The 13916-nt window shown below is 41.4% G+C and overlaps 1 protein-coding gene across 1 annotated transcript in view; it reads right to left on the bottom strand.

Annotated features, from left to right (window-relative positions):
* The window catches only part of NIM1K (NIM1 serine/threonine protein kinase), a 59614-nt gene that overhangs the window by 16455 nt on the left and 29243 nt on the right, over positions 1 to 13916 (bottom strand). The window contains exon 3 of the mRNA XM_032471649.1: positions 2334 to 3351. Within this exon, the coding sequence (XP_032327540.1) occupies positions 2334 to 2625 (292 nt within the window). The 5' untranslated portion in view covers positions 2626 to 3351. The remainder of the gene's footprint in view (positions 1 to 2333; positions 3352 to 13916) is intronic.

The following is a 13916-nucleotide window of genomic DNA, read 5'->3' as shown; positions in this document are numbered from 1 at the left end:
ACATTCATGGGGCCCTCGGTGACTTTAGTGCCAGGAAGCAGTCTTAAATAGCACTGAATCACAGCATCGAAATGTTATTCCCAACTCAGTTCTCCCTTGACTCTCCTAAGTAAGGTAAAGAGAAACTTTCAGATGGGTTGTTGGCATGTTTTGAGTTACTTTCAGTCACTTGGTAAGTTTCCTTTAAAATTTTGTGGAAGTTGCTAAGGGAATAAATTTTTAAAGTTCTCACCACACTGGAACTATGTGAGGTGACGAATGCATTAAAGAACCTTATTGTGATAATCATTTTGCAACTTACACAAATACAAAATTCTGGCATTGTACTCCTTAAACTTACACAGTATTATACGTCAATTATTTCTCAATAAAGCTGGAAAAACAAATAAAACTTTAAAATTTGTTTGCATTGTATTTATTTTTACCACTACCTTCTATTCATAGTTATCACTACTTTTTAATAATATCAAATTTCCTCCTGAAATAAGTTTAAATAAAAAAAAGACTTGTGCAATGATAGCTGCCATTTATTGAGAGGCTACCATGTGCCATGCACTTCGTATAAGTTATTCCTAATTTTCCCAACAATCCTAAGAATCATTATCTCTATTTTACAGCTGTGGCAACCGAGGACCAAAAAGGCTAAGTAACGTGCATGAAACCAGATGCCTGGTAAGTGACTGAAGGAAAATTTGAAACAGATTTGTCTGATTCTGAAGCCCATGTTCTTCCCACTGTCCCACCTGCTTCCTCTCCCCGGGAATCTAACATCTGAACCCACACTCAGGAAGTAGTTCCAAGGTGGTCACGTCCAGCAGCCTTAGCTCACACTTTTGCCCCCATGCCCTCTCTGCCACATTGGACACTCTCTCCTTTCTGATTCCTCTCCTGGTTGGCCTTTATCCAACTTCTCTGCCCTTCCTGGTCAAGTGGTCTGGCTCCACTTCTGGCCCCTCGTCTCCCTATGCATTTTATCTTTTTCACGCCTGCTCTAGACCATTGAAAAGGTCTGTCCCCATTAGATTTGAATTCCAGCACTAGATCTGCTTTTATGAGTAAAGTAATCACTGTCACTGGCTGCATTCTGTCAGTGGGGAATCTGAGGCTCACCGCAGTGCTGTAATTTACCCAGTAGGTAAGGTGAGTAGCCGAGATGTGAAGACATGAATCCAGACACTCAGGCCCAGAGCCAGAGAGAAGGGGACTGGGGAGCACCAGTGACTTGCGTGCGTGTGTGTGTGTGTGTGTGTGTGTGTGTGTGGTGGTGGTGGTGGTGGTGGTGGTGGTGGTAGGGGGTGTGGTACTTTCTCTATAGGGGCCAAAAACAGGGAGGAGAGGGGCATGGGGTTGGGATTGGAGAAGAAAAGAAAACAAAACTCTAATGTAAGAAAGAGCAGCCTTGCAGACCCAGTGGCAGTCTGGCTCCAAGGAGAGAAACTGTCTGTAGGGGACTCTCAGGGAGAGGGTAGGGCCCCTGGGCTTTAAAGAGTCAGTGGATTATACCAAGTTGCAAGTGCTCTTTTTCCGGCTTGTAACGCCCTCATGATAATCTCCCTGCTTAGCTAATTTAGAGGGAACTTGGAGAAGTGCTCACATGGGCTGGGTCAGCAAAAGCCTACTGGGTTCTCTGCACAGCAACCCTCTGAGGCCAGAGCAGTGGGCATTGCTGGTCTAGGATCCAGAGTGACCAGAAGCCAAGCAAGAGTGGGTCTCTGGTAGAAAGCAAGCAGCCAGTCAGCAATGAGAACTAGTATAGAGCAGACTGAAGCAGGGACGGTCCTGAGTTCAAGTCCCTTTTCCCGAACGGAAGAGAAGCAGTGGCCTCAGGTAAGGAAGAGAGGCTAGACCCCGCCATCCACTGATGGAGGTGATCCGGCAGGTCCCCTGTGCCACTGGTATTGACACACAAACACAAACAGAAGTTATAAATAAGGACTTGGACTGTGAGTGGCCTTGGAACCAAGCCATACTCCACTCTACTCCAGGGTGTAATTGGAGAGGACAGACTGCCCTCAGTGTTTGAGTGCATTCATCAGCATGGCACATGGGGAGAGTTTTTGGAGTCAAAATTATCTAAGATTAAACTGCTAAAGCCACATTTAACTTCTTTAGATCTTAGTTTCCTTATCTATCAAGTGAAAATAAAAATACTGAGCTCACACCATCACTGTGAAAATGAACTGAGATAACAGTGAGCGGTGTCTGGCTCAGGGCTGGCACTTAGCAGGGGCTCCGTGATGTCGCCTCACTTGCTTCCTTGGCCCTGGACTCCGAACCCGCCCCTGACCGAGGTCCTGATACCACGCGCATCCTCCTTGGAGGTCAGATCCTACCTTTGGTCAGGGAGTGAATCCCGAGCTTGACTTGGGAAAAGTTCCCACTTCCAATTTCCCCTCGGATGCGGTAGAAGCCGATCCGTTTCCCCAAAGTGATCTCCCTCACCACCTTCTCGTCCTGGGACATGTCCTGCGTCAGCTTCTCGAAGGGCGTCAGCCGGCGCAGCTGTCCCTCCTCGTCCTCCAGGTTGCACTCCGTCTGACAGCCACTCTCCACGCTCTCCCGCCGGTCCCACCTGGCATAGTGGGGGTTCACCAGGCCGCCTCCATTCACATACACGGCAGTCATCGTCCACCGCAGGCTCACGTCTCCATCTCAGCAAAGAGGCACGACTAGGGCAGGCTGGGGAGGCGCGGAAGCGGCCAGGTCGGTGGGAGATGGGGACTAAGGGCTGCCACAGCCCTGCGTCTTTGAGAGCCAGGCAAAGACTCTTGGATGAGCAAAGCTCTTTCTGGGCTTCAATCAGGGGAGGGCAGAGGCAAATGCCAGCACAGCCTACCCAGCCGAGCCCAAAGCGGCCTGCCTCCCTCGAGACATTTCATACCTCCTTTCAAGTTGAACCTCCCAGCTCTGACTGTACAATCAGGCACACATCCAGGTACCATAGCCGCTTCCCTGATCAGGCTCCATGAACTTTCTGGCCAGCAGTGCTGATGCTCTGTGGTAGGTAGGCTGCGTCCCAGGACAAAGGCTCCAGTTTGCTATTTCCTTTGATGGCCAGAGAATCTTCCGCCTTGGTATGTAAAAGCCCCGTGGAGGCCCCCAGGTCCCTGCTGGGGGCGCTTATCTCTGACCAGATTCATTTTGCACCTCTCTTGCTGTCAAGTCGCAGAGCCCCGGAGACCTGATAATCTGGACCCCAGGAAAGAAGAAACTTGCAAATCAGCCTTCTGGTCACACGGGCAGCCAGAGACGGATTAAATCCCTGCAATGCCACGTTAGCCGGCCTTTATTTAGATGAGCCTTCCTCTAAGCCGTGAGCTGTCTCAAAAATTTGGTGGGTGCTGATTCATCCTAAGAACAGAGAATAAGAAAACGTATTACCCCCTGCTAATGTACTGTATGGGATTTATAAAGAATGCGAAGCCGCTTTGTAAGCATCAATCTAAAAGGATTCTATAATACTAGAAACAAGCAGCTAGCTAAGTGTAACAAATAAATATGATCAGACATTTAAAAAAAAGCACTCTATAAATTTCAGTTATGACTCATCTCAGTAGGAAATACTTGAATACGTATGATTTAGTAAGAAGAAAATATGCACACACATGCCTCGGTCTACATTTCAGGAAAGCCCTCACAGCCTGTAAATATTTCTAGCAAAATAATTTTTCTATTTCCGTTTCTAGCAAAACAATTTTTCTCTTTCTTGATGTTTAGGAAAATATGCATGTTGCCTTGGCTTGATTTAAAGCCAGACTTTTAAAATAATGAGACAACAGTAACGATGATGCAGACTTCCTATTAATATCAGTTTTCAAAAGTTCTTGCACTGGTTCAAATAACAGTGTGTTATATTTCCTTTACACAGTAAGTTCTCTGATGCTGCACACGTTGCTCCCACTCTTCCTTTGTGTCATTCTATGACACAAGCTAAGTTTTCTCCTAGGTTACGTGCTAGGTATTTCTGATCAGGTGTCAGCCTCCGGGCCCAGCAGCTCATTTTGAAGGTTCAGAAACAGGATAATGTTACTGGAGGGCAAAAGTCTATGGCATCCTCAGTGATAAGAAATACTGCCCAGCTAGAATATCTGCATGACTTTCTTTCCTGCAGCCTCCAGTAAGATGTCTGCCCTTCCTCTCTGGAGTCCTACCACACTTGGTACAATTTCCAAAATGTCTCCTTTCCGTGAAGGTGGGAACTGGGTTCCATTCATCTGTATGTTCTTTCCCTTCCTCTCTCCCTCAGCACAGAGCATGACATCCTACTTAAAAAAAGTGTTTGTTAAATGTGTGTGAAACTTGATTTTTGGACTTGAGCATTCTGAACTGAAAACCTGAGTGAAAGCATGAGAGACTGCCTTGGAAGTGGGAATTGATGACATCACAGTAATACAGCTAGGTACAGGATTGCTTATATTGTTACTGTGGTTAAGCATGGGGTTGCTGAAAAAAGAGAAATCAGGACAGGAAAGAGGAGGCTGTTGCCCTGCTCTGTTCCTACTTCTGCTGGACGAAGGATAAAGGACAGAGAAATTCGACCCAGAGACAGGGATCAGACACAATTGCCAAGGGTGGTCAGGCTCTATTTTGGATTATATACCCTACACATACAAATTAAATTTCCTACACAGTGGCCTTGAACCATCTGTCTTGACTTAATGGCTAGAGAAATGGTTTAATCTTCTGCGTAGATCAGATAATAGAGTTTTTACAGTTTTGCAAATGGTGCTGTGGGTTTGTATTGAGAGTGAATTGCAACTTGCTGGGAGAGCTAGCAAGACAATTGGTAAAAAAAAAAAAAAAAAAAAAAATTGAACCTGTATCTCACTCACACGCAAAATAAATTCCAAATAGATGATTTGACCTAAGTAAATGTAAAATAAATAAAACCATAAAATAGTAGAAAAAGATCAGAAATTTTTTAATGATCTCAGAGAAGGCCATAAAATAAAACATTAAATCTGACAACGTAAAATTATAAATTTCAGTTTGCCAAAAAAGCATCAGAAACAAATAAAACAAAGTAAATGATAAACTGGCAGAGAAAACTTTCCAACACATGTGAGAGACAAAGAGCTAATTTTCTAAATAAAGAAGGAATTTTCACACATTAATAAGAAAAATACCCATATCCCAAAAGAAATGATAAAGAACACGAGCAGACGTTTCACAGAAAATGCAATGGTTTTATACCATATGAAGAGATGCTCAATCTCACAACCAAAGAAACACACACAAAAATTACAATGAAATTAGATTTTTTACAAATTAAAGTTAGACAATACAAAAACTTGATAATGCACTAGTTAGGAAACAGTAACTTTGATTTATTGTTACTGAGGAAATAAATTGGAACAACTATTTGCAAGTCAATTTGGCCATAGCTATTAAAGTACAAATGTACAGACGTATCGTTTGCCTCAGCTATTTCACTTCTAAAATTTATCCTATACACACATTCTCAAAGGTATACATAGTTCTAATATAAAGATGGATAGTCACTGCTGCATTGTTTTGTAGAAAAAACCAGACACTGTTTAAATGCCCATTAGGAGGGAACAGTTAAATAAATGACAATACATACATATACATATATAATGGATTATTATGTACTTGTGAAGAAGAATGAGTTATAATATCCAAGATATACTGTTAAGAGGTCAGAAGAGTACACATAACGTGACATCAGAAATATAAGAGAGAAGAAGGTATATCTGAGAAAATAGTTACTGCACCTGGGGAGGGGAATTGTTGGACTGGGAAATGGAATAAGAGAAAGGTGTGTACTTTTCACTATTTACTCTTTTATATGATTTACATTTTTTCCCCATATGCATGTATTTACCTTTAAAAAAGAAAATTTAAGACACGTAATGTGTTGCCATCTTTTACAATTGGCATACAAGAAGTTAGTTTTACTTTTGGTTATACAGGGAAATTACAATTCTCTAATACTAGTAGATTGCTTTCAAAAAAATCAAAAGATAATTAGGGACTTCTAGTTAAATACAGAATGTTATGCTTTCATTGAACTTTACTTCCTTCTAAAACCCCACAGTAGGAATTAGGAGGGAATGAAGGCATAAACCCGAAGGGAGGAAATAGCAGCAGATGCAAGATGTCAATACATTTTGGGGAGATGGAGAGCAAACTGAATAATTCAGCAGAGACGGCGAAGAAAACTGCAACCTAAATTTCCACATAAAGACACGCCAGTGAGATGCACCTTTCTGAACACTCAAAAGACTTCAAACTCTAAGAGACTCACTACCTCAAAATTTGGAGAATTGAAGCAGACCAAAAACATGGGGATTGTTTGAATGTGGGCAGTGGGAGCCCCAGCCCCTTCCCCCCTCAAAGCCAGGTGGTTACTCTCTCTGCTCACGCCCAGCCCAGCTCAGGAGCACAGGGCACAGGACAGTCCACTAGCTCAGACTCTGGGCTGTGGGATCCCTCACATTCCCTTCTTCCTGCACCTCTGCACTTTGAGTTTCCAGAATCAAGGGAAACAAGTGTATGGTCTTCCAGGCAGGGGATTCCTCTTTTGGTTAAAGAGAAAAAAACCTCCTGAAACCAATATTTGGAGGTTCTCCAATACAAAGCCTCCTGACCACCTACCATGCAGTCCTCCAGGGGCTGGTTTCACTTGCAGACAAGGAGCTCCAGTCAGATTTTAATAACTTCTGCTTAGAATGAACGTCCAGTCAAGAAGCATCAGACACCTGAAGAAAGGCTCCAAAATGAAGGAACGAAACCATACCCAATCAAAACAGTAATGACAGAAAGGAACTTGAGGGCAACAGAGAGCAATGCAGGAAGCAGAAGACAAAAGCTAAAATATTTTATCCAGAAAACTAAAACACAATGTTAAAAACAAAATGAAACAAAACAAAACCCCTCAGAGAATAAGAAAGAGCTCTCCTAGAAACTGAAATTAAGGAATTCAATTAAAGAGTTGTAAAGGAAAAAAATCAAGAAGAGTTGAGCAACAGAGAAAAAGAGACAAGAAAAGCGGATATTCAGTTCAGAGAGTCCAACATCTAATTACTAGAATTCCCAGAATCACACTATTGTGCTCCCAATAAAGTAAGACATACAGCTTCTATTGTACTTGAATTGCCAACAAATCTCAGAAGTTTCAAGATTAGTAATAAATGAGAAAAAACGCCGATTCTCATACATTCCAATAGAATTTAAAAAAGTAGAAGAAAAAAATCCAACTGGAAAGATAAATCCTGTTTGACTGTGAATACTCATTTTTATTTTGCAGGATTTTTTTCCCCTAAAGACAAATTGTCTTAGATGTCTGGAAACAGAAGTCCTGATTACAGGTTGTGGGATTGCTATAAATAGTTTATATTTTGACTGCTTTCCAGTAGTGTCCTAAAAAATCAAGCTATACCATGTTGAAAATAAGCCTATAACGGAAGTTATGACATACCTAATTGCAGGTGATATCCTCCCTTTTCTTAGACACAAGCATGGTTTATTGTTTTACTCTCTGCCCTTTTGATTTTGACCGATTTTTATGGACATTAAAGAGAGCTTAGAAACCCAACCAGCCAAAAATAGTTGCATCACTGTAGATCAAAACCTCTAGAGGAGGCGGAATGGTCCTTAATTATTAGCTTACTGTGGCTGCATAGCAATGCATTAAATAAGATTAAAGGAAACAGAGCCTACTTGGTAATTTATTTTCTTGACTTGCAACCCACTGTGAAAATAATACCAAAGAAAACCATTTCGTCTTTGTTCTCTTTGTCTGAGTTTAAGTTACCAAACTTCTGGGCAAGGCTCTTAGACAACCTCTTTCTCAGCTGGCAAGATGAGCGGCTGGTTTGCTTAGAAAAATAGCTGGGTTTTCTCTATGTGTGGCAACACGATGCAAGCACAGCCAAAGCCCATGTAATCCATCTTAGACGTGGTGCACCCTCAGAGGAAATCATTAGCAAACAGGCTTCATTTGAAAATCTATTTTCAACACTTAAAAATTATTTGCACCTTATTAGTTTTTGGCCTTAGCTCTTTATTCCTCAATACACAAGATCCCCATGGGAGGGGAGTGGGGAGTGGTGGCAATTGGGAAATTTTGAAGCAAATGGAAAATTTATGTGAACTGGTTCCGCCCTTGCGCTGAACAGCAGTGTGGCTCCTTGACACTCCCTCTCGCCCGGCTTGATCGCATGGTACTTTCCCAGCCACTAGGCCCAGGGCTCCCCCATTCCACCTGCATTCACCATCCATGGCCAGTCCACCCAGGCTGCCGGGCTTACATCAGGTCTTCCCACGCTGAACTCTACTATGCTTGAGGTCCTCTTGACTGTGAAAGTCACGGACTCAAATGCCCAGGAGGGCCGGGCAGGTGTTCAGTGGGGGCTGAGTGCAGCCCCCACACCCAGCATGAGGAGGCAACCCAGGCTCAGCGTCAGCCAGGACAGCCATGGAGGAATGCAGGAGTACTTTGGCCAAAGCTTTTAATTCTTTAAAAGCAACTGGAAGTCAATGAATGTTTGGTCAACCCTCTCAATTTTTAAATATTTTAAAATTAAATATTTTAAAAACACAGTGTGGCCAAGTGAAACTGAACTATCAGGCCAGATTTGGCCATCAGGTTGCTAATTTGCAGATTCTTCTCTAAGTTTTTTGGAACATCATCAGGAAAAAAAAAAAAAGGAGAGGGCAGTTCATAAATTCACTGTCAAATACACCTGGGAATTGTGCATATTACACCCTTCTTAGATATTTTCATTACTACCTTATGATCTTGTGGTATTTAAAACACACACAAACAATTCAAATCTGGTTTTTGTTTGTTTGTTTGTTTAATTCAATATTCTCTAAGTTTATTTGACCATCTAATTCATTCCTACAGAATACCTTTCTCTCATTGGGATTTTCTTAAAACTCTGACTTCTGAGTTAGACAAAGCTATAAAATACTCAGTTAACTGTCAAATATCTGTAAAAATTTGCATCCCAAGGGAAAGATTACGATAACAATTCAGTGTAGAATGAAACAGAAAACAGATCAGTTGAGTTAACCCACAAATGCAGCCAAACGAGTGGAATCACCCACCTCTGTGAAGTCTAGGATGACACAGTTTTAGTGATTGAGTATCTTTTAACCTCGGGAAGATTAGCAGTAAAAACAGAAATGTTTGAGACTCAAATCCCAAAGTGTTAATTTGTTTTCATGCATCTGTACGAAACTTGTGTTTTATATTCTTGTAATGTGAAGAAAATCTGGCATAATAAAGTAACAAAATAGTTATGTAATTCTAATTTAAAATGAAGAATTGAATAATTGATTTAGACTGATGGTTTTAAATTGAAATTTTATTGTTTGTAAACAGCACTGGAACATATTTAAGAGAACTTAAGGTTTACCCTGTTCATTTGCTTATCATTATATTTGTAAGAATTATTTTAAAAAGAATTAGTATTTTGGAAGTTTTTTGTTAATCAAATAAAGTACTTTAAAAAGGAAATGAAATAAATTAAATTATAAAGGCAGCTTAAAATTCTTAAAAAGGTTTAATTAAGTTTTAAATAGGACAAACATTAATCTTTAAAAATGATTGTTAGATAGAACAACATGTCTGGAATTTGTTTCAAAATAATGAGAAGTGGAGAAAATGATTGGAATTTAAGTGAAACAAGATTGGCCCATGAACTGATCATTTTTGAAGTTGAATGATGAGCACATGGAGGTTTATAACGTTCTTTGTGACATTTTTTTTATCTGTATTAAATTTTTCTATAATGCAATTTAAAAAAACCGTTAAAATTTACTAGATTAAAAAATGTAGTATTTGTAATTTAAAAATGCTAAGTATTTTACAACAAGCAATAATGTCTGGTGAATGGATGAATGAGTCCCAATCCTACGAGGAAAGGGACTGTCATTTCCTTTTTACAGATTAAAATGAAAAACAAAACCTAGGCTGACTGAAATTAAGAAAGTTGCCCTTGATATCTTGACTATTAGCTCCAAGAGATGGAGACTTTAAGTTAACCTTACAACATGTGAAACCAGGAATTTCAAACACATGAGGAAGAGAATGAGATCATGTTCCAGTAGAGACATGGCAGAAACTCAGGCCCCATAAAGATCTGAATTTCAGTTATAATTCATTTCCAAAACACAACTCTTCCCAGCTTCTCTGAGGGAACATGCCTGCCTCCAAACAATAAGGAATGGCACTAAGATACAGAATGAAATCATGGATTGAATCACAAGCAGGTGGCCCTGAGCAGAAAAACAAAACTTATCCTTCATCTCCTCAGAAGTAACTTATTTGAGAAGGAACACTCATGCCTATTTGCAGCTCATGGTTTATTTTTAGAGGATTAAGAATGTTTGCAAGTCAAAGCAGAAACTGCTCTTTTGCTGCCTTATAACTTTCCTCAACTCTAATGTAGTGTGTTCACTAAGAAATAGGAAAAGTGCTTGAGTGATGGCCTGAAGGGATGTCAGAAAAGATGTCCTTTCTACTTGAGCAGAACTCAAGAAAGTCATCCATGGCAGGAGGCTGGAGGGCTACGGTCATGGAGGCGGACACAGAACAAAAGCTCTTACTTTCACCATCGTTAAAAATTCAAGTGGATTTGAAACCTCAGTGGAAGTAAGTGAGAGGTGGTAGTGTCAGGGGACAAGAGAGATGTTACTAAATATAAAAAGTGAACAAGTGTCAGGGTGCGACAGTGATTTGAACGAGCAGAATAGAGAATTTTTAAACATCTTCAGAGATATGGAAACATAACATGTAATAGAGATGGCATTTCAAACTACTGGCATAAGAGAAATGATTCAATATATGTTGCTTTCAGGGACTGAACCAAGAGGCGGCTTGTGTAGGCTTTAGTTCTCCCATCACCCAATTCTCCATCAGATTCACCCATACTTTGATATGGATTAGTCATATTTTCTTGAATGTAAAGGGCCATGTAAACACAGAGGCTCACACCTTTTCCAGTCATATTACTATCCCAAGACCCAGCTGGATAGAAATTCTGGAGTCAGTATTAGGTGCTGGGACAGACCACACACACAAGTACATTTGTATATTCATATAAAAAGGTCTGGAAGAATATATTTTGAATTAGTGCATGACAACTGGGGGGTGGGGATAGGAGGGTGGGTGGGACAGAATTGGCAAGTGGGAGTCTTGGACCCCATGACATCTATGGATCATTCCAGCCCTGACCTGAGCTTTGGGTTTTAATAATAGAGGATGAAATCCAAAACATATGTGAAAAAATAAAATAAAACCTTCCTGAAGTCCAAGTGTCACATTGCCCCCTTCTGGACCACTATAGTATTCACAGGAATGAGCAGAGTGAAAACCCACAGACCTGCATGGATGTGCTGAAATATGATAGTCCAATTCCTTTTCCCCTTCACAAACAATTTAGAAGGCCAGATTTGAAGGTCTTCAAATAGAAGTATTAGAAGTTAGCCCAGGAAAGGAAACAGGGCAAAGGTGTTGACATAGGGGTGGGGCTGGACTCTAGAGAGTCAGACACATAGTTTTATCCTTATCCACGTCCCCAATATTACAACCCCTATCAGCTGTCCTTTATCAAGTGTCTACTATGTGCTAGGAACCAAGTTTTCTAGTCCTTCTGACAACTCTTCCAGCCAGGCTTGGAATATCTGTGTCCTAAGTGGCTCCTGCTTATTCCCACAATTTTGCCCCTTTTCCTAAGTTTTCCCCAGCCTGTGAAGATGGCTCCTCTCCCATTTCCTTCTTTGACTACTCCTGACCACAGTGGAACTATCCTATGCCGCTTGAAATGGGTATCCCAGCATCTGGTCCTTGACGTCATATTTCTTCCATTTTGTTTTGTGAGAATCAGGCCTCCTCACAGCTCTCCCTGATGGCCAGGCCCGCGTCCATTCTGACACATCCCCCACCACCTGGGACAGTGCTGCTCACACTGGGCTCGACGGCTTGCATGACGACTTTATCTTTATCTTTACTCTTGTTACCACCTAGCTTCTCTATGGGGGAAATTACTTGTACTTTGGGTCATAATCGCTCATATTTACACTAAAGTAGGAAGACCAAGCTACTGGTTTTCTTCTCCAGACTTTCTCCTCTCACATAGTTGTAGCTGGCAACACACCCTCCCAGCTGAAGCCGAAACCCTTGACTCCTCTTTTTATCTTATATCTCATGTTCAGTCTGTCAGCAAGTCTTATTGCCTCTACTTCCAAAATATATCTAGAACATGGTCACTTTATCCCATTATTGCCCAAACCACAATCATCCCATTACTACCACTGAGTCCAAGCCACCATTGGGTTTTGATTATATTCTAGTTATAGTTCCTCTAGCTGGTCTCAGAGCTTCTGTCTTACCTGGCCTCCACCAGCCCCAAACCAACATTTGTCTGTTTCAAACAGAGCATCTAGAAGATCCTTCTAAAAGATCTCAGATCATGTCACTTCTCTACTGAAAACCCTTTCAATGGCTTCCCTTCTCACTCAGAGTAAAATCCAAGACCCTTAAAATGGACTTCAAGTCCTGTCCGATGTGGTCTCCTTCATCTTTGATGTCGTCTCCTCCAATCTCCACCTCACTCAGTCCTCTCCAGCCAAACTACTCTTGAGGGCACCATGCCTGGTCCTCCCTTCCGCAAAATCCTACTGATCCCTTAAGGATCATGTTAGGTGTTACCTCCCTCAGGCAGCTTCTGCACCCAACCACCTAATCCAGGTGAAGTTCTCTTTTGTACTTTCTGCGTTTGTGGCTAGCACTGTGATAGTCTCCACCTCTTTGTACAATTATGACTTCCCTCTCATCAGATTGTAAGCTCCCTAAGTGTAGTGATCATATTTGACTCACACTATATTCTTAAGAGCTACAGTAATTGAGACAGTGTGTAAGGTTAGACCAATAGATCAAAATAAGAAGTCCAGGAATTGATCTACATATAGAGTCAACTGATTTTCCACCAAGGCACCAAGCCAATTCAGTGGGGAAAGGGAAGTCTTTTTTAACAAATGATGCTGGATCTACGGAGTGTCTGTGTAAATAAAAGTTGAATCTTGACCTTTATTTCACACTATACACAAAAATTAATCTGAGATGGGTCATTGACTTAAACATAAAACCTTAGTACCATGAAGTTTCTAGAAGTATACACAGGAGAATATCTCCAGGACCCTGAAGTAGGGCAAGTTTTTTGGGTTGGATACAGAAAGTACAAACCATGATAGGGAAAAAAAAAATGCTAAGTTCAGCTTCATCAGAATTTAAAATTTCTCGGTATCTAAAGATAACATTAAGAAAACCAACAGACAAATCACAGACTAGACTATATATCCAGAACTCTAAACAGTTATCTCAGACACAATAAGTGCTTAATTAAATATTTGTTGAGCAAAGGTATAAAAAACCTGGCTCTTTTCCACCAAAACACACAGCTATTCTAACGGGTGCAGCCAGCTGAGATGTCAGTACCCTCTGACTGTTGAGCGGGCAGTGCTATTTAAGAGGGGAAATCTGTTGTGTTGGAGGAAGGAAAGGTGTAGCTGAGCAGGACTACGGGGGGCTTCCCCAGACCTCTCTCTCATCTCCTCCGCTGTAGCTCCTCTCTGAAGTACCTGGATAATAGTATCTCACGCATATTTCCTGAGTGTTTCAGATGCTGAAAACCACCACCAAATGGAAGGAATTAACTACTTGATGATCGTGAGCACGTAACCCCCAGACCTTCTGGCACCTAAGGATTGATCACCAATCAGAAATCAACCAATCAGAGAATTGTGCACAGCTGATCACATACCCTGGGCCGCCCCTCCCTCAGCTGGCCTTTCAAAATGCTCAGCTAAAACCCTTCAGAGAGTTTGGGGCTTTTTTGGGCAGAGCCACTCATTTTCCTTGCTCAGCCCTGCAGTAAACCTTTCTC

The sequence above is a fragment of the Camelus ferus genome, chromosome 3 (assembly GCF_009834535.1).
Source record: "Camelus ferus isolate YT-003-E chromosome 3, BCGSAC_Cfer_1.0, whole genome shotgun sequence".
NCBI lineage: Eukaryota > Metazoa > Chordata > Mammalia > Artiodactyla > Camelidae > Camelus > Camelus ferus.
This window is presented reverse-complemented; position numbering and strand designations above follow the sequence as displayed.